At 33.0% G+C, this 22098-nt stretch overlaps 1 protein-coding gene across 1 annotated transcript in view; it reads right to left on the reverse strand.

Moving 5' to 3' along the window:
• Positions 1-20688, reverse strand: part of LOC101557490 (sulfotransferase 1 family member D1) — a 28879-nt gene extending 8191 nt beyond the window's left edge. The window contains exons 1-6 of the mRNA XM_004621688.2: positions 20599-20688; positions 12563-12660; positions 7522-7679; positions 5686-5811; positions 4790-4887; positions 1077-1203 (exon numbers count right to left, since the gene is read on the reverse strand). Coding sequence (XP_004621745.1) covers positions 1077-1203; positions 4790-4887; positions 5686-5811; positions 7522-7669 — 499 coding nt within the window. The 5' untranslated portion in view covers positions 7670-7679; positions 12563-12660; positions 20599-20688. The remainder of the gene's footprint in view (positions 1-1076; positions 1204-4789; positions 4888-5685; positions 5812-7521; positions 7680-12562; positions 12661-20598) is intronic.
• Between the last annotated feature and the right edge of the window lie 1410 nt (positions 20689-22098).

Raw genomic sequence — 22098 nt, forward strand, 5'->3', positions numbered from 1 at the left:
TTAGCCTATAAGTTAAGCTCAGTCTGTAGCACTTGGTTGTGGCAGCCCTAACACAACTTCTATTACATAAAACTAAAACTATAAAAACAAGATGGTAGATACTGAGTAATTCATACAGCAAGTTGTACTAAAGTTCAAAGGGAGAAAGAGAGAAAAAAATAACTGATTGGAGGCATAACAAAGACTTTGATGAAATAAAGATAAACTTTGATAATGATAAGAATGAAATATAAAAGAAATAGTTTAAGATAAGTAAAAATTGACAGGGTATCATTCATACATATTTTAATTTAAAATTTAATTTTTACATGATGTTATTGTAAGAATTATAATTAAAGTTATTACTATAGGTATGAATATGTACTCTGAAGAAGAATATACAAGTAAAAGGATGATAGCTTAAGATTTTCACTTATAGAATGAAAATGAAAAAAATATTAAGAGTCCAATTAATGCATAAAATAAAATGATGCAATGATGTAAGAGCATGAGAAAAAAAGCTATTCTATAATGAAGATAAAAAATATTAAAGTCTCATAAAAATGAACAAAATAAAAATGATGAAATAATATAAAGAGCAAGAGAGAAAAGCTCAGCAGCAGTCACTAGGTACCAATAAATAGCAAAGAATCAAAAAATCTGTGTCACATGCAGCCCAAACATAGGAAAGGTTACCTCTTAAGAGAATGGAATAACTCTGTCTTCTGCTGTTTCTATTGTCTTTCTAATGAATTAGTAACATACTGAAAACATCTTTGATTCATCACTTGTATCACTTGTCATTCTTTTGCTCATCAACTTGCTCGAGCGGGTACCAGTAATGTCTCCATTGTGAGACTTGTTGTTACTGTTTCTGGCATATTGAATACACCACAGATAGCTAGCCAGGCTCTCTGCCCAGTAGCTGGCCAGGCCCTCTGAGAGGGACGGAGGAATTGAACCCAGGTCGGCTGCGTACAAGGCAAATACCCTACCCACTGTGCTATCGCTCAGAACCCAAAATTTGTACTTGAACTTGTAGGAAAATAAACCTTTTCACTATGGAACTCCACAATTAAAGTAAGAGTCAAACTTACCTCTTCCAGTCATGAATTTATCCAGGAACTCCTGCCAGGTTCCAGGGTCTGGGTGCAGTTTTGCCATCTGATAGAAGTAATAGTAAGAAACAGCCACGTCTTTGGCATTCCTTGCTACATAGACCATCTGTGGGGCGATATAGGAAGTCATTTGTTTTTAGTCCATAAAGTTTATATACGGTTGCTTATCTTGACAAAATGGTTCTTTTCTTTTTCTATTAATGATTTGAATTTCCTTATTTACATAGGTTAAAAGCAATTAATTCTTAAAAATTCACTTTTGTTTATCTCCCGGTAATTCCACTCACTCTTTCTTTTAAGTTTTATTGGAGCAAGTGATAGAAATAAATTTGTCATATGCCTGCCAAGGGGACAGACTGGGAAAAACAGGGACCTAAGGCTACTGTGATTGGTGCTGCAACATTGGTGTTGGAACAAATTTTTACTATGAACAGCTTTGTCAATCATGGTGTCTTAAAATAGAAAATAATTTCCTTCTATCAAAGTGTGATCAGAATTTCTACATCTATCAAAACTAACTGAAAAAAATAAAATGTTCTTTTTTCAATTCATAGCGGTAGCACAGTGGGTAGGGCATTTGCCTTGCATGTGCCCAACGCAGGTTCGATTCCTCTGCCCCTCTCAGAGAGCCCGGCAAGCTACCAAGAGTACCTCACCCACATGGCAGAGCCTGGCAAGCTACCCGGGGCATACTCGTTATGCCAAAAACGTAACAAGTCTCATGATGGAGACGTTACTGGTGCCTGCTGGAGCAAGTTGATGAGTAATGTGATAACAGTGACAGTGAAACTGTATCACTGTATCACTGTCATCCTTTTGCTCTTTGATTTGCTCGAGCAGGCACCGGTAACGTCTCCATTGTGAGAATTGTTATTGTTTTTGGCATATCGAATGGTGACAGTGACAGTGATATGTATTTCTCATAATATAGGACAAAAATGGTGGGAAGAAAGTTGTGCCTGACAATGAATTTTTCAAATATTCAACTGCAGAATTTTAAGAATTGAGACCATTGTTAATGTAATTTCCTAAGAACATGCTAAGCATTATAAACAAAACAAATTACCAATAGACTATGGCAGTGGCTAACCTGTTCCTTTTCCTAACACCATCTTAACAATTATTTTCATGTGGTGAGTTTCTACTTGTCTGATGTAGACAGACTTTCCTCAAAGTACCCAAACTTACCTCAAAGTCATCATTACTACTGTTTTGTTTTGGAGGGACATACCTGCTAGTATTGCTACAGGGTTTGAACACCAGGTCTCATTGTACTTAAAAGCAAAATATTCATTTTCCAAAATATAACAAGATAAGAAGTGAGATTCTGCCATTGTTATTCAGTATTAAAGAGGCTGTAATGTATAATAAGGCAAGAATATAAGATTAAAGAAAAGGAAATAAAATATTTCCTTATCTATTATGGGTATTAGCATCAAATCAGAGACATTAATGAAAGCTATAAAAAGATTTCATGAGTTGGCATATTGATTTTGGGGCTACATCCTGTGGTGCTCAGAGAACCAAATATTGTGTCAGGATCAAACCCCAGTAGGATTCTTGCTAAGCAAGGGTTTACATGCTGTATTATCTCTTTGGCCCAAGACCTCCTTAAAGTTTTAAGTAAATTTAATTACATTTAAGAATAAAGATTTAGAGAGAGAAAACAGAAGGGAATGCCTTGCCACAGTGGCAGGGTGGGGTGGGGGGGAGATGGGATTGGGGAGGGTGGGAGGGACACTGGGTTTACGGGTGGTGGAGAATGGGCACTGGTGAAGGGATGGGTTCCAAACTTTGTATGAGGGAAGTATAAGCACAAAAGTGTATAAATCTGTAACTGTACCCTCACGGTGATTCTCTAATTAAAAATAAATAAATTTAAAAAAAAAAAGAATAAAGATTTATTAAAATGTATCTTTAAATATTAGGAACACATATGTAGAAAAAAGATAGTGTTAGTTTTGTGTGTGTGTGTGTGTGTGTGTGTATGTGTGTGTGTGAAAAAGACAGAGGAAATGATAGAGAAGGATTGGGAAATTAGGATTCTATTAGAATTTTTGTATAAGTCTTGTGTGGAACACTATAAGTCACCTGGTTATGCTAAAATAAGTCTTCTACTATTAACTATTTTTGTTAGAGATAACAGAATTGCACTAATATAAAAAATATGGTAAGTAAAACTTTAAGAAAAACAGAAAAAATAGAAGAATGCTTTCATTACTTTGAGAAAGACAATCTTTTAAAGACAAAATGCAAAACCCTTTTAAAAATAATAGAAAAGCCTGATTGAAAAAGAGAAGAAAAATAATTGATTGTTTCAAATAAATTCTTATAAATTTTTTAATAACTTCTTATAAAATGAAAATTTTCTTTAAATACTTAAGAAAGCAAAAGAGGAGAAAACAGTTTTTGATGTGCCAGCAATGTTCAATTACTTGATTTGAGCACTGGTTAAGATATAACTTTGTGTGGCCACTCAACACCTTTATTGCAAACCACAACACCTAATCAGAGAGAGAGAACAAAAGGGAATTCCCTGCCATAGTGGCAGGGTGGGGTGGGGGGAGACGGGACTGGGGAGGAGGGGAGGGATGTTGGGTTTACGGGTGGTGGAGAATGGGCACTGGTGAAGGGATGGGTTATTGAACTTTGTATGGGGGAAGCATGAGCACAAAGATGTATGGATCTGTAACTGTACCCTCACGATGACTCTCTAATTAAAAATAAACTAATAAAAAAATAAAATAAAAAAAGATATAACTTTGTGATTGTATTTCTATGCTGGCATTGTGAAAATTAATCATGTGTAGATTTGACTTTTTAAAATTAATTAATTAATTAATTTTTCTAATAGTGAATCACTGTGAGGTACAGTTTCATACTTATAAACTTTCGTGCTTGCGTTTCAGTCATACAATGACTGAGTACCCATCCCTCCACCAGTGCCCATTCTCAACCACCGATGATCCCAATATCCCTCCCACCCTCCCACCCCATTCCCCCTACCCCACCCTACCTCTATGGCAGGGCATTCCCTTTTGTTCTCTCTCTCCTTTGGAGTGTTGTGGTTTGCAATAGAGGCATTGAGTGGCCATTGTGTTTGATCTAATTGTTGTGTAGAGTTAAGACTTAAGCATTTCCTCTTATTATTATATTTAATTAATATATTTGTATTGAAGACTTATAAATCTTTATAATATTTATGAGATGGTTATAAATGATTACAGCGAATATATAATTATATCCATTCATATTCATATTATAAATTCATATTTAAAATTATGCTGAATTTGTGAAAGACTATATGAGTTTAAGAACCTGTTACATAAAGTTATACAGTTTAATAAGATTTATGCAGATTAATTTGCATTTTATTTAACAGAAAGTCTGAGATATTCTTAGTGAATGCAATACTTATCTCTAACATTGGTGCTGTTTGATCTTTTGGATATATGACCCACATTATCATTTGGGCAATGGTTTCATAGGTTGTTATATCCATTGCAATTCATTGGTTCCATATATCCATTGCAATTCATAGTTTGTTATATCCATTGCATATTATTAAATAAAATTTAAACAAAACTCAAAGGTTATAAATTATAGTTTAAAATCAACTGCACCTTGATTTTAGGTTGATCTTGTGACTGCTCACTACTTTTCGACTAGCCGAAGATTATAAATTTTGTTACCTTGCAATTATTCTTCCAAAATGAGGAAGGGAGAAGTTGAACAGGAAGATGTGTTTTCACTAATCGAGGAGATGGCATGACTTTCAACTCCTCAACACCTATAAGCACATAATCAAATTGTATTATGAATATGGAATCATTAATTTCCTTACAATATATCCAAACAATATGTGCATATTGGGCTTGAAACAATTGTGAAATTATATGACTTCATATAATTTCAAAATCTATACTGAGATTTTAAAATGATAAATTTAGGCTGTTAGCTACTTTATTGCCTAGTAATAGTAAGGTTTTTTATATTCATAAGCATTTATAAAATCCTCAGATATAAGACCTTGATAAAAATGCAACAGCAGTTGGCAAAGACTAAAATTGTAATGATTTCCCTTAATTTTATCTTTTGGTTTTTCATTTGTAGCATAGGGAACTTGAATGTCATGGTTTCAAAACTTTCTTCATTTCAAATTTTATGGTAAGATTGCACAATAGAGCTCATGACTATTTAAAAAATTAAAGCACATGGTCATATATTCTCATCTTCTTCCTTGACTTTGTGAATATCCATTAACTAGTAGGCATGGTTCCATGTTAGATCAAATACTGAATTTTATTGTTTATCTAATGATCAATTATACAATTTTTTTAAACATTCACATATCCTAGCAGTAAAAATATACAACAGCAAATTCTTTGTGCAACTATTATTTTGTGGTAAAGAGGAGCATGAAATGATTATTGGCACAAATAAATTCTTATTCTTTTGTTATAGATGTTTATGATCCAACTGTCCGAGTTTTGCTGTAAAATTTTCTGTCATAATTCTTCAAACACCACAAAGATAAGATAGTGGGTCTAACTATTGTAGGTATAATAGAAACATTAAGAGAATATACCATTTGAGAGTCCAGGAACTATCAATTCCATAAATGGCACTCTGTTGTATATTGCATCTCGTTTACATTTCTCTGCATCCCCACTGTTGTAGATTAAATCCAGTATTTCACTGACCCAGGTTGTTCCTAAAAGAAAAAGATGAAACTCAGTTCTTCTATAATAAAGAGTACGAGAAGGTAACAAAGGTAGAGAAATTGTATAACGCAAAAAACAAAAATGTTTTATTTCCATTTCATTTTTTCATTACTAACCTATTTTGTTTTACTGTTTTGGTTTATTTTTGCTATGCTCCACAATGCTCAGAATTTACTCTTTTCCCTGCATTCATAGATCATTCCTGGAGATGCTCAGGGAATTATATGTAGTGCTCGGGATTGAACCCAGGTTGACCACATGCAAGGCAAGTGCCCTACATGCTGTACTATTACTCTGACCCTTTCATTTCTCTTTTCTTAGGAGACATCCTTTCCTATCTTGATCATACACATATACAATGTATAATGTGTACACATATGTGTATAAAATATGATTAAATTAAAAATTCAAAAATAAAGTGAAGCTGGAGTATTAAATATGCAAAATATATGTAATGATAGTCACAATTCTGGGTAAAAAACTGACTTAACATGTGGATACATCTTTAAATTTGTTCCAGATGTCGAAGTAATCTAAACATCTTTTTAAAATACCTTCCATGGAAAACTTACTCTTTATTGTTCCTAATTAATGAGCATGAGATTAATCTGACCATATAACACAGACTATTAGGTAATATGAAAAATATTACTCAAGTAATAGTATTATGCTTTATTGCCATATTTTCTAATCTGGCTTAAAGTAAAGCATTGATTCACGGGAAAAGAAGACCTATGCCTCAAAGTACAAATATAACACATGCTCTTTCCTATCATTGCATGGCCAATCAATTGTGGGTACTAGACTCTAAATTTAAAAATTATTAGTTTAGCCATGTTTAGATTAAAAATGTTTATTTTTCATGACTTTTAAAATTGTATGATGTTGGGCCAATGTGACAATACAGTGCGTAGGCTTGCACGCACACGGCCAACGCAGGTCTAATCCCTCCCTGGAACCCATATGGTTTCCTGAGCCCTGCCGGAAGTGATTCCTAGCTGCAGAGCCAGGAGTAAGCTCTGAGCACATCTTGGTGTTGCCCCCAAACCAACCAACCATGGATGATATTAACTTGGATCTTCTTTAAAAAAATTAACAGGTTAGTTAAAAATGAATAAGACATGTTATGAAAAACTATAAAGGTAAAAATGATGACAATGAGCAAGAAAATATTATTAATTTATGTGTAGCCATCTCACTAGATTCTGCTATGCCTGAGAATTTTCTTAGATTAACTATTTATGCAATGGTAAATTGTCAGGTTGCTAAACATTCTGGAGAAATAAAATGTACTGATTCATATTGACTAATCTTAAATTCTTTTGAGTAATTTTAAAAATACATTTAAATTATTAATATTTTGATAATAATTTGAAATATAATTAAATATAGCAAATATTTCAAATATATTATATATTACAAACCCTAATGTATATAAATCACTTTTATATCCAGTCTTCATAAATTATCTTTGAACTTGGTAGGTAAACCAAGACAGTAGCATTGAGTTTTCATATGATATAGCCTTTATTTAATTGTGTGATTTTTCATATGAGTTGAATTTGCTCATTTTAGGAGGAAAAAGTTAAACTGGTAGATGCCACATGAATTTCTTGGAAAATGATTAGTCAATCAGTGGAATAGATTACACCGAAGATGAACAACTAGTCAACTATTACAAATAATTGAAAAGGTATTACCAGACTTTGGATAGGTGGCTATCAGAAGGTCATCTGGTCTGGCCTCAAATGACTCCACCTGGGACCATTCTTCAGCCATACTCCAGAACACAGGGATGCCCTGAACATCAACCAGTGGCCTCCTGAAGACATCTAGTTCCTTGTCCATTTTTGAGAAACTATATTTAAAGTGAAGCAAAAATGGTGAAAAATGTTTTAATAAATATTATTTAAAAAATAAATGATTATTTCATTAAATTAACTAAAAATTCATTAATTATATTCAGAAACATCTGGACATATGTTCATAACACTGTAATTCACTTACTTACTTGCTTACACTCTTTCTTCCCAGGTACTCACAGCTTAATCCTTCCACAAGAAATAATTGGCATGCTGAAATTAAAATGGGTTTCTTTGCTCCAAGAAACTTTTACTTGTTTTTAATCTAATGCCTTAAACACCATTCCTTGGTTTCTTCACTAATAATACTTACCTGCTCTCAATGCATCTGATGAATTGCAGGCTCTACATTTTCTGTAATGAGTATGCACATTAAATACACAGAAAGTAACGGAAGATTTCTAGAAGAGCAGATGTAATCTTCCTGGGAACATTTTTCTATGAAGTTCAATAACTGTGCTTTCAGCTTCATAATACATATTAGAAGTAACTATCTTTGTTTCACTCATTATAAACAGATTTATTATTAACTTTAGGATTATGCAAAGACTGGCTTTTCAGTAAACAGAATATCAACAGTTTCCCAGCCTGGTTCTCTTTCAAACTAAATCAGAGAAGAAAACACGTAATAAACAGCAAATCTTTGCTAGCTAGTTCTTTTAGTTTTGCTTTGTAGAAAAATATCATTGTTCTTATTTGTATTTATGTCATTATACTTGTACATACTCATACAGAATAATGCTATGAATGCAAAATAATTAATTCAAAAGAATTTATTTGAAAAAGTTTTGTTTGTATAGTCCAATTTATTTTTTCATCTTTCGAAATTGAATAAAGTCATTTAAGACATCTCTGAGGTGCTAATTCTGGGGTATTCTTCCTGGTTTTTTTTTAATGTACTTTATAGATTCTGGTCTAAACTTGTATTAAAACTACTTTGAATTAACTTTTATGTAGCCCTGCACTGCACTGTCAAACTGTCATCCCGTTGTTCACCAATTTTACTCAAGTGGGCACCAGTTACATCTTCATTGTGAGACTTGTTACTGTTTTTGGCATATCCAATATGACACAGCTAGCTTGCCAGGCTCTGCCGTGCTAGCGGGATACTCCTAGTAGCTTGCTGGGATCTCAGAGAGAGATAGAGGAATTGAACCAGATTAGGCAGCATGCAAGGCAAATGCCCTGCCCACTGTAACTTTTATGTAATGGTGTTAAATAATAGATAGTTTCATTTTTTGGTACATAGCTACCCAGTTTTCCCAGATTCACTTGATTGAGGAGGTTTAACTTATTTTTCCTCACTAGGAATTAGCAAGCACAATAAACCTTAGGAGAAAGAAGTAAAACATTTTTGCCTAAAGTGTAAAAAAATGGAGAGTGTGAATACATCACCAGTTATGAGGCAAGAAACTACCTTTAACATTTAGCTCAGGATAATTAAGAATGCTCAGTATATAATGAGTTAATAGCTAGTCTCCAGTGGACTATGAAGAATATGGAGACTGAATATTCTATAGTTCAGTTTCAACAAAAGTTCTGCTCTACTGTAAGTGGTGGTATACAATCAGTTCTTGAACATTACTCATATCTTGGTAAGAAGCCCATAATTAATTCTTAGTGATATTTTTGCTATATATTTACTATAACTCTTGGTATTTATTAAAATATATTAAAGTTTCAGTACTAATAGGTAATATTAATTTGATTATGAGTTATGAAACATCAAATGTAAATTATGGCAGCATTTGTTGATAATTCTTTTTTTGTACTTTAATACTTCTGATTAATATTTTCTACTTTTCATAAATACTTGCCATAAAATAAAAACATTAAAAGCATAAATATTAAAATGTAAACATTAAGTCATTATTGCTTCTCTTTATAAAATAACTCAAACTGATAAAATTTTAGTATCTGTTGAAATTAATGTATACCGTTCAACTTGCCAACATCTCTAAAACTTGGTCACAGTCCACAGTCCAAATCATAAGTACCATTTTTAGGAATTGATGACAGAACAGATCATGGTATAGAAAAAATGCAGCGCATTTTCAATAGCTCTACATGTTTGTGAGCACAAAAACTATTTTTCAGTGTCACTTACATTTCAGTTGAGACAAGTGACTTAGTTCTCATAGACTTTGAGGGAAATGAACCATTCCTTCACCCAACAAAACTTCACTTTCTCTTTCTTTGACCCCCTCAGTCATTTCAAATTCAATAACAATAAATTAACTGTTTTGCCTTGTTCTGAAGTAAATTTGTTTATCTTTTGTATTTTTTATGTTTTTATTATTCTATAAACTAAGCACATTCATCATAAATTTGACTATTATTTTAATTTCTTATTTGTCTCCAACTTTTCCAAATTTATTGGCACACAGATTTTTATTAATAATTAATTTTTATTAATTATTCATTAAAGTATCTCTGGGAAAAATAGCTTATCCCTAAACTATCTTATTCGTTAAGTCTATAAATCTCTAGAATCAGTGGTCAAATTCTAGATCTGTCTTTTTGATCAGTCTGGCTTTAAAAAATCATTAATATGTTTCAATTTCCTCATCTCAAAATATAGATAATTATTGGTATAATTTATAGGGCCTTTATGATGAAATAATACAATAAAGTAAGGGAGATGTATATAAAAATGAGGATCTATTTGGTAATTAATAGTCATTTTTACTGTTATGACTATCATTGCCCAGAGATCTGTAATTTCTCTGCATTGCCATCATCTAGTCATCTGCCTTTTGCTAGAGCAATGGTTTTTAAATAGCTTTCTTATATGAAAGCTCAGTTCTACCTTTCAACCTGCCAACATCTCTAAAACTTGGTCACAATCCACCATCCAAAGGATAAAGTTTTTAGAGCTTTATTAGCTTTATATTTGAACTTCTCTGACCCTGATTCCATTACCTAGACTTTAACCTGCAATAATTAAACAATTAGAAATACACACACATTTGTATGCATGTCCTGTCCTATCAGTGCACCTTCATTTCTGTCTTTGAACTCTTACTCCTCTTGGGCATTAGGTGAATTATTAATTCCTCAAAATACTAAATAATTATTTTCATTCTCTAAAATCTGTCTTGATGACCTACATACAAAATTACTTTCTTCTTGAATATTCTAATATATTAAAGCCCCATTTAATATGTTATAGTGTTTTTCTATTACCCACCTACAATTTCTATTTACCTGATAAAGATTCAGATTCCTTATGACAGAATTCTTAAATATATTTGGCTTTGTAATTCTGTATCTTTACTTTAGGTTATATTGAAATAAATTGAAGCAGCTCATGTTTTAAAAGTAATAATTAAACATTAAATGATTTTATATTGCAAATATAGTTTTTATCATCATTTAAAAGTAGATTTGTGATATGCTGATTACCAGCTGTAGGTCATAGCCCCAATCTGCAAGGAGTTTGCATTCTAAACCATTATCCAGAGTACTCACATGAGTGCACATATACTCATTCACACAGCTTCTGTGTGTGCGATATTTATTAATCTTTGTAGAAAAATATCATCTAAGTCATATTATCCCAAAGTTAGCATGAAAAAAATTAACATAGAGAATGCTTAAGTAGTTTTCCAGGCTACCTTATTTGTCAAAGGTAAGACTGACTTTGAACCTTGATAGCCTGAGTGAAAGCAAGCAATCTTAGTCACTATCTGTTCACTTCTAAGTTTAACCACTGAAGAAATAAATATTAATGTATATTGACATTATCAAAGTGCCAAATTATAATGTGGTAGTTAACAGATCTATAATAGAATAATATAATAATGCTTCTGACAAGGAAGTTTGACAAATCAGAAAAATATTCTTGATTGAAAAGATAAATTCCTTTAGAGTTTTTGCTCAGTATTCTGCACACCATAGAGCTTCATAAATATGGATATTCAGTCTATTGGAATATATAGTACATTCACTGTCACTGTCATCCCATTGCTCATCGATTTGTTCGAGCGGGCATCAGTAACATCTCTCATTAAGAGACGTATTGTTACTGTTTTTGGCATATCCATTATGCACGGGTAGCTTGCCAGGCTCTGCCGCGGGGGCTCAATACTCTTGGTAGCTTGCCGGGCTCTCCAAGAGATATAGTACATTATTGTAAGAAAAATTTATTCACACTAATTTGTTTTAATAATTTTCATTTTAATCCCACAAAAATATACCTTACTTCATAACATAGTATTTTATTTGCAACTAGTTTTATTTATAGTTTGGTTTTCAGGGTTCACTCCTGGCTCTGGACTCATTGCAGTGCTCAGAGATAATTCCTGATTGTGGTGTAAGAGATGGAAGCCAGGTCAGCGTCATGCAAGTTGGCCCTGCCCAGTGTACTTATTTCTCTATATTCCGTCAGTAATTTTTAAATGGAAATTACATAGTGTGTCCCATGTGTATGAAAATTGCATGATAAAATATTGCTACTTGATTGATATGCTCTTCTCTAACTATTGAATTTGACTATATATCATATATTGAGAGTCAACTAGTCACATCAGTGTATTTTATTTTATTTTATTTTATTTTATTTATTTTATTTTTTTTTTTGCTTTTTGGGTCACACCCAGCGATGCTCAGGGGTTACTCCTGGCTCTGCACTCAGGAATTACTCCTGGCGGTGCTTGGGGGACCATATGGGATGCCGGGGATCGAACCCGGGTCGGCTGCGTGCAAGGCAAACGCCCTACCCGCTGTGCTATCACTCCGGCCCCACATCAGTGTATTTTAATATGACCTGGATTTGATTCAAATTTTGCAACAACTAATTATTCTTCATTAGCACAATGACTCCTAATATACCTAAACAAAAGTATTTGTGGAATAACTATAATCAAATTTAACTTACCTTTAAACTCCTGAGAGCTTTAAACAAAAATATCTTCACTAAGAATCAAAGCCAAAATTTCATTAAGAGGCTAATGCTCTTGAGTTGCCAGGAAATCACTGTGTGAGAGACAATGAGTTAGTGAAAGCTCAACCAATGTTGAAAGAAAATGACTTTCCCTTTTTCCTCTTCTGTTTACCTCTCTAAAACTGTCCCTTGAAATATAGATTCCTCTAGAGGATAATTATAAGCTCTTACAAACCAATGAGGATTATCCAGGTAGGAAAAAAAACCCAACCAATGGTTATTATTCATGCAGAAAAATCCAATAAGAGTAAATTCTAAAGCAAAACCATTTACTCTTATGCCTATTAGTAAATAAAAATAATGAAACAGTGCTAGGCTGAGGATAGACTGTACTTTAGACTTGATAAGTAAATATCAAACTGTTAAGAAAAAATATACTCTACTGTTAGACAGTGCTATTTTGTTACTCAATAGATATTTGATTTAACGGGACAGATTTTTAGCTCCTATTAAAATACACGAATCTTTTTTATTTTTTATAGACAGCTGGTGTGCTGTATTTGCATGGAAACCTAGAGGTGTTTGAGTATAGATCCTCAAAAACATAGTAGAATGTCTCTGAGCTTTTTATCTAATCTCACTATGTTTTACATGTGTTAAATTTATTGGAAATAGCAAAATTATTGGAAATAATCTATTTGTTTCATTGCTAATATTATGTAATCCTAAATAAAATTCTTATCTGATCACCAAGTTGTGCTCTATATTACAGCAATAGGAAAAAAATGAGGAATTTAGCAGAACACCCTTTATAAAAATTTCCTTAGAACACCAGTACAATGTTGCTTCAATTTTTAAAAAATTCATCCTTCACATTTATAAAACTTAACATAATGCAAACAGTATAAATGTTTTTTTAACATATTTTGGCAATTTATCTCTGCAATAGATGAAATTGGATTTATACCTGAAAATATTTTTTCTTCCATGTTCTTTCCCCACATGCTGTATCTTACAAGCAAATCACACCTTATGCTAATACTGTAAAACAGACTGTTTAAGACAACATGAATCAGTGAGATATGTAATATGAGGAAGATTATGGTTCTGAGTCCTAGTAGACATTAAAACTTCATGTCATTATTTCCACTCTTTACCCAATAATAATACATTTTAAATTAATATTATCCTTAAAAACTTTAGAATTTATACTAATTTTTTAGCATAAACTATGGAAAACTTACAAATGAGAAAATTAGTTTTAAATACTGGGAATTAAAACACCAAATGGTGAACGATCTCAGTTTGTTGCAGCAGGAAAGATCAATGTTAAAAGTAACTCTAGGATTTACCTTTCTGTATCTTTGGATAATGACAATTTTTATTTCAGAGTGTGGAATAAATTTTCTTAGTAGGTGGCATCTATTTCATTACTCATTATCATCGTGTCACTGTCACTCATTTAACTCATTAGTGACCTAATGTGTGTGCAGAGGCAATCTCTTGTCTGCTATATAGAACTTAAGTATTCCTAGCATCATTATCTTATTTATACCATTTATATCATTTATACCACAATTTACAATTTATACCATAACATTTTCAAAGTTTGTTTAGCTTTTACTTTTATCATTGCTTTAAATCAGAAGAAAAGTATGGCCTCATTCACTTTGAAAGTGATGCATTATACTTCTCTTAGTCTCAAGCAAAAATAAATAATGGGTCTATTTTCATATTTTATCAATGCCTTTTATAATCCCTTTGAGAAAACCATTAACCTTATAAGTGCTTAAGATTTTTGCCTTAAAGTGGAAATAGTTGTATTAAATTGTTTCACCATCTCAAACAGATATTCAAATGTTAATATGTAACAGTATCATCAAGCCCCTGATATGCATAGGCGGTACTAGAGGGCTCTTCTGTTGTCATCACCACTAGGAAGCTCCTTGATGGTACAGTGTTAATTATATTCATCTCTGTCTGGAATCCCTGAGGCTTACTACAATCAGCAAAACAAGTCACTGATCCCATAGCAATGGGAGGGGTTGGTGAAGTTCCCATCCTGGTGCTTGGAACATAAACAACTTTGCCTTATAATAGAACTATTTATTTATTAGTTTAAATGAAATATCTGTTAGGAATAGGGTAAAAAATGCATTATTTGTTGAAATAATAAGTCTTTACTTGTCTGTGTTTTGTTAACTTTGTTCTAGTTTCTTAAGTGATTTTGCTTCACAGCCATCATGGTGCTATATAATTTTTCTAAAGTTTTAAGTAGCACACATTAAAATTTCTTCTACTGTGACAGTAGTTCACAGGAAAGTTTGATCTAAAAAGATATAATTAGAGTAAAATAGTTGGTTCAATTCTTTTCTTTAATTGAATATTGAAGCTCACAAGGTTTTAAATTTGCCCCTGAAAACAGTTTGGGCCCAATCCCAAAGACCTCTATTTCTAGATATTTAAAAATTATCAAATAGATTTCATGGAAACAGATGACAAAAAATATTTTTTGCAAAATGTATTTGGTTTGTCTACAATTACCTAAGACATTATTTTGTTCCCCAAAATATTTGGTTAGGTTTGTGGCCTCCCAAGCATTGTGCAGGGGTTGACAGCGTCACTCCCAAGAATACTTCACTAGCTTTAGAAATTCAGTGTTAGTACCTGAGGATGCTGTGCTTCTCAGGGATGCACAATCACTCTGGGCACTCAGAGAATCACAAAGAATCACTCAGGGGACCTCCAGAGCCATACTCAGTGGTGGGTGGGAGGTCACATGATGCTGGGGATCAAACTCACATGTGCTCTAACGCAAGTCTCTCTCCCTCCAAGGCTCATGTGAACATTTTTAGATCTATGTTGGCTTCCTGGTCTAAAGAATATAAACATCACAATTTATATATTTTGGTTTTGCTTGTTTGATTTCCATGTTCAATAAATTCATTGCAAGTCATATATATTGGTATTATAAGCATAAATGTCTGCATTTATATATGTTTATACATAGTAACTTAATATGCATTTAAATATTTTTTAGATATTTAAACAATTAGTGTCAAGTAAATTAACACTATATAAAAATTTATGTCTTAACATTTATTTATAAATTTCTCTCAAAACTATTGTTACTTTTTAAAAAAATTTAGGCACTGTAATTTAGAATCCTGTTACTATTAATGTTTCAGGAATACAGATTGCTAAATCACATCACCACCACACTTCAATCTGTCAAAATTATCAATGTACACAGTATGTAAACTTCCTTTTTCTACATTAGAAGTATGCTATTTGAACCTATTTTATGAGGTATTAGTATAACATTTCTCATCTGGATCTGTTTCTCAACTTATTTTAAAAATAATTTAACATAAACATATACATGTATATGGCTTTGAACTATTTAAAACCTATTTTATGAGGTGTTAGTATAACATTTCTTATCTGGATGTTTCTCAACTTATTTTAGGAATAGTTTAATATGAAAATATACATTATTACTTTGAGCTATTTAAAACCTATTTTATGAGGTATTAGTATAACATTTCTCAACTCTATCTGTTTCTCAACTTATTTTTTAAATAATTTCATAAAACATGTACACATATATATTGCTTTGATTTTTAAACTAATGTAAGTTCTTTTATTGATAATTTGATTTTTTTTCCAGGGAAGATGATTGGATAGGCTTTGGACCGCACCTGGCAGTGCTGGGTGGCTTCTCTAGGTTTTTAATTCAGGAGGCATTTCTGGTGGTACTCAGGGGACCAGGCAGTGCAAGGTATTCAAACCAGTCATCATAATACAAAGTATGCTCTCAGCCTTTTACATTTATTTATTTATTTCTTGACTGAATCACCGTGAGATAGAACATTACAAAACTGCTCATGATTGGATTTCAATCATACAATGTTCCAACACCCATCCCTCCACCAATGTAATTTCTCAGCACCAATGTTTCCAGTTTTCCTCCTACTCCTTTAAACCTCTCCCCTCTACCTGCCTCTATAACAGGTGTCTCTCTTTCTCAATTTCTTTCTCTCATTTAAGGCATTATGGTTGGCAATACAGATGCTGAAAGGTTATCACGTATATCCCTTTGTCTACTTTCAATATTCAGTTATTGTCCAGAGTGATCATTTCCAACTAATATTGTTATAATAAACACTCTTCTATTGTAACTATCCTCCATGCTCCATACTCTTGTGGTAATTTCTAATCATTGACCAGTTTTCCTGGCCTGTTTTCCCTTGCCTTGGATATTAGCTTCATATTTTTTCTTTATATATACGTAGAATATATATTAGAATATATATATCTATATATATATTCCACAAGTGAGTGCAATCATTCTGTCTGTCCTCCTGATTCATTTCACTCAGTAAGATACTCTTCATGTCCGTCCATTTATAAGTAAAGTGAATGACTTAATTTTTCCTAACATCTGCATAGTACTTCATTGTGTAGATGTACCATAATTTCTCTATCCAATCTTCTATGCTCAGACACTCAGATTGTTTTCAGATTCTGGCTATTGCGAATAATGCTGCAATAAACATAGAAGTACAGATGGTGTTTCTGTTGTGTGTTTTTTAACCCCCAGGGTATATGCCCAGAAATGATATTGCTGGGTCAACTGGGAGGTCAATTTCTAGTTTTTTGAGGCATGTCCATACTGTTTTCCAAAAAGGCTGGACCAGTTGACATTCCCACCAGCAATGAATGAAGGTCCCTTTCTCCCCGCATCTGCACCAGCACTGGTTGTTCTTGTTATCTCTCCCACCTCACTGTCCTTTAAAATATTTCCTTCTTCATCCCACCTATAGTTTCTATGATACAAGTTTTTTTTAACTATGATATAATATTCAATGTCTTTGGTAAATAATGGCAGTTATATGGCTAAAGTATAATGAATTCTCGCTAAGTTGAGTAGACTAGATTCAGAATTAGTCTTACAACCATATGTACAGGTTGATCTATGATGGATTGAATAATCTAAAGAATATTATTTGGGCAATGATGCTAGGTCTTTTATCATCAGAACTTTTCAGAATAAATTCTTCTCTAGAAAGCATTGCTACCTTCACTCTTCTCTTTCTATAAAACCTGTTCAAAGTATGTTGATACAAAAGGGGATGAAATACGTACACTGTGAAGTTTAATAAAGTTTCTTTTCATGTCTTCATAGAAGTAGATAATTTTATTGCCTGCCTTAGTCTCATTTAGGATTTTTTCCCTTAATTTTTAAACCAAATCTTTATTGTTTTAATGAGACACTGTGATTTTCAAAGTTATACTTGAGTGTTAGGCATACTGCACTCTAGCACTGGTCTCACCAGCAGTGTCAACTTCCCTCTACCGGGGTCCCCAAGTTCCCTCCAACACCTGCACTTGCAACCTCCAGGTGACTCCTTGACAGGCATGTTTTAAAGTTCGATTGTTACGGTTTGGATATCCTGCTTTCAGTGTGATTGAATCTTCAATTTGGTCACTTAGTTTTACCATTTCTCTATACCATCAATCTCCTCCAGGTCCTTGATCCCCATCCCCCATTACTTCCTGTCTGCTTCTTACTATCATCCTAGATTTCATTCCATCTCTACTTCCGTCAACACTTTACATTCCTTCATCCAGTTATTCTATATGCCACTGGTAAGTAAGGTCATCCTGTGTTTGCCCTTCTTCTGGCTACTTCACTTAGCGTTATATGTTTCAGTTCCATCCAAGTAGCAGAAAATTGCATGATTTATTTTATCCTTCCTCGAAGCCACATAGTACTCCATTGTGCATATATATCATCGTGCATATATGCTACATCTTCATAATCCACTCATATGTCATTGAACATCTAGGTTGATTCTATAGCTTAGTTCTTGTACTCTGTGCTGCAATGGGTCATATGGCAGCTCAAGTCAGACTTTACTGAGAGATCTCCATACTCTTTTTCATAAGGGTTGAACTAAATTCCCACGAATAGTGGATGAGAGCTTCTTTTCTCCATTTGGGATTTTTTAAGAGTTTATATTTTTAGAGTCTGCCTAAGGATAAGTCCTTGAACCTTTCTGAAGTTTCATAAAAGCCTTTGAAATCTATTTTATCAGTATTTGAAATCAGTTTTAAATTCTACAAACCCTTGAATGTATTCTTCAAATTTATAAAGGCTTTTGAAAATGATTTCCTCTCAACTTTTGAAATCAGTTTCACACTCTTTCAGGGTTATTTCTATCAAAGTTCAGAAAACAACAGGAAGTTTCTTTCAGAGGGAATGAGCAAAGACACACATTTTCTAACATTTTGAGAACTACAAAGGATCTCATTGTTGTTGAAAATGCTCTTAAAATACTTAATCATCATGAAATAGAACAGAAGTCATGTGACACCCGATGAATATTATTTTTAATCACTTCAAAATCTCTTTTACTATATCTGAAAAACTGGATATTATATAAGACTATATTAACCCATCTGGTGTGGAATGCAATGAATAAAGAGTAGTAATTTTAATCATTATAGTTTCATATATGTCAGCAGCTAAAGATATATATACAAAACATTAAAATAACAATATATTTTTTGATTATTTAGGAACACTGACATATAAATTTTAAATACTTATTTTCCATGCCTCAGGAAATATCAAGATCCTTTTAAATAATAATCATTCACTTTCTTTGTCATTAGACTAAAAGATTAAACTGGTTTTCCAGAGATGTTTGAATATCAAACACACTGGATTTGAATTAGAAATTACAAACTAAAAATCAAGGTTTTTGAAAAATCAAATATTTTTACTTGTTATTAAAATATATTTAATACATTACTAATACAGTAACCAATTTATCATGTGACTTCATTAATAGGGAATTTTTAATTTTACTAATGTAACACTCTTAAAATACTGCTCTGTTTATGGCCAGAGTGATAATATATCAGGTAGGACACTTGCCTGGCCCACTGGGGATTCTATCCTCATCATCCCATGTGACTCCCTGAAGCACAACCAGGAGTAATTCCTGAGTGCAAAAGCAAGAGTAACCTCTGAGTGCCACCAGGTGAATGACCCCAAAACAAAAACGAACAATATATCGCTCTGATTAACAAACCCAAGGTAAAGCATAAATGCATATAAAAGAGATTATAAGAAGATGAATCACTTCAGTCACAATATAAAGATACCTTGGAAAAAAATTTTCAAATAACATTTAAAATCCTTTAAGAAATATATTAGAAATTAGAAAATTATCAGGTCTCTGTTTTAACATTGAAGAATATTATAGGTAAATTATTGTGGAAAATGTGCCTACCATACAGTATAAATAGTTTTGAAACAAGGGAATAAAGCAGCCATCAGTAAAAAATTCATCTCTAACATGCATATAATGTATTTTCATCGTGAATTTCAGAAGGAGTTTTCACCAAAAAGTTTTTTGAAACTATATCTTTATCTACATCTAGTTTTCTTTTTCTTTTTGGGTCACACCTGGCGATGCACTGGGGTTATTCCTGGCTCTGCACTCAGGAATTACTCCTGGTGGTGCTCAGGGGACCTTATGCGATGCTGGGAATCAAACCCGGGTTGGCCGTGTGCAAGGCAAATGCCCTACCCACTGTACTCTCACTCCAGCCCCCCTAGTTTTAATATTTTCATACAGATTGTATGAAAATATTAAAACTTTTAAAATTAAAATATTAAAAGTTTCAAAATGTCTTAAAACTTAAAACTTTAAGACATTTTGTTGTTACAATATCTCTTTCAGTGAAAAAGAAATACTGAAAGTGGAAGGTTGATCGCCTTTACATTATATTTAGCTTTATAAACTGAAAATTAGTAGAGGAAATTATCTTAGTACAAATATAAATATCAAATGTAATCTCTGACTCTATCATAGAAAACCTGGACCTAATAATTCCTAAATAGTACTCTTTCTCTGATAAAACATCTATATTAAAATTTTCTGATTCCTATTTTTTTAATATTGTAAGTAGCTTTATGAAAAAGACAGCATTTTAAGAGCTGATAAATCACTTACCAGGTGCTTGTTTAGAAGAACTGAACAGTCCAGATTTTGTTTATAGAGCACTTGGTCAGTGTAAGTTTTACTTTTATGCTCAATCTACCGAAATAATCCTTCGTAAGTATTAAGAAAGCCAAGCTTGCCTTTATAAAGCTGTAGGAGGTTGATGATTAACAGTACAACGTTTGCTGTTTAAGGCTTAAGAAGGCTCAATGAATCCTGTTTTGTTTTTGCTTGGAAAAAGGAAACAAAGAGCCCACTGAAATCTCCTCAGCTTAACATCTGAAATGCACTGTTTACAAGATAACCATAAAGAGTATTGGTAAAAAGAAAACAGAGATTTCTTGCTTTTGCAGAACAGAAATTTACTTTTGCTTCTGGTTGCAGCTAAAATACTCATGATGGTGGTTTTATGGATCCTATGTTTCTATTGAAACCCTCAGCTAAAAGTGACATGATTTCTCTAGATCTGCACGGACAGGTTTGACAGGCAAGAACAAATACCCTGTGTAGGAGCAAAGGGGAGAGAAGCAAAGCCAAGAAGCTCTGGAGCGGACTATACTCCTTAAAACTATGACTCGAGCATTCAGAGACAGGCCTGTACAAACTCTGTTTAACCACCTGGTAAGAGTGGAGACATGATCAAAACATGTTTTCAAAACAAACAAAACAAATTCAAAACTGGCTGGAAACTCTTGTGTTTTTTCCCCATGAGATCAAAATATTTTCTGTACAAATTTTTTTTTGTCTCTTTTTTCTTTTTTTTTTTTGTCATGCATCAATAAAGACAAGCATTTAAAACCTCTAAATTAATCTGTCAGTTAAATGATGGAATTTGAAGTGTAAGCTTCTTATTCACAAAAATGAATGTGTCATTATTTTATATTAACATACTCTCCTCTCTGAATATCACAAGTTTGACACTAGTGGAAATATTTTATGAAGACTTTCTTTACTCTGCAAGAAAAAATGAAGAAGCACTGTGGTTTTCAAGTTGCTACAGAATTGCAGGAAGGTGAAATACCTGAAAGCTATTAGATGATTTTGCCTGTTAGACTGGAAAAGGGGCGGAGCAATAATAGCACAGCGGGTAGGGCGTTTTCCTTGCATGCGGCTCACCCAGGTTTGATTCCTTTGTCCCTCTTAGAGAGCCTGGCAAGCTACCGAGAATATCCCACCCGAACGGCAGAGCCTGGCAAGCTACCCGTGGCGTATTCGATATGCTAAAAACAGTAACAACAAGTCTCACAAAGGAGATGTTACTGGTGCCTGCGTGACCAAAATCGATGAACACCGGGAGAACAGTGCTACAGTGCTACAGACTGGAAAAGAGTGAAAGTGTTCCTCGTGTGCCTTCCCAAGTGTTTGGAATCTTATAAGAACCTTAAGCTCTCAGCATATCCCCAGTTCTTTTACTTGTGCAAAAGAGTAAAGATTTATGTTCCAGAAAACATTTCAATGTAGGCATTCCTGATTTAGGCTCATTACATAGAGCTGTGGAAAATATCATAATAA

The sequence above is a fragment of the Sorex araneus genome, chromosome 5 (genome assembly GCF_027595985.1).
Source record: "Sorex araneus isolate mSorAra2 chromosome 5, mSorAra2.pri, whole genome shotgun sequence".
Taxonomy (NCBI): Eukaryota; Metazoa; Chordata; class Mammalia; order Eulipotyphla; family Soricidae; genus Sorex; species Sorex araneus.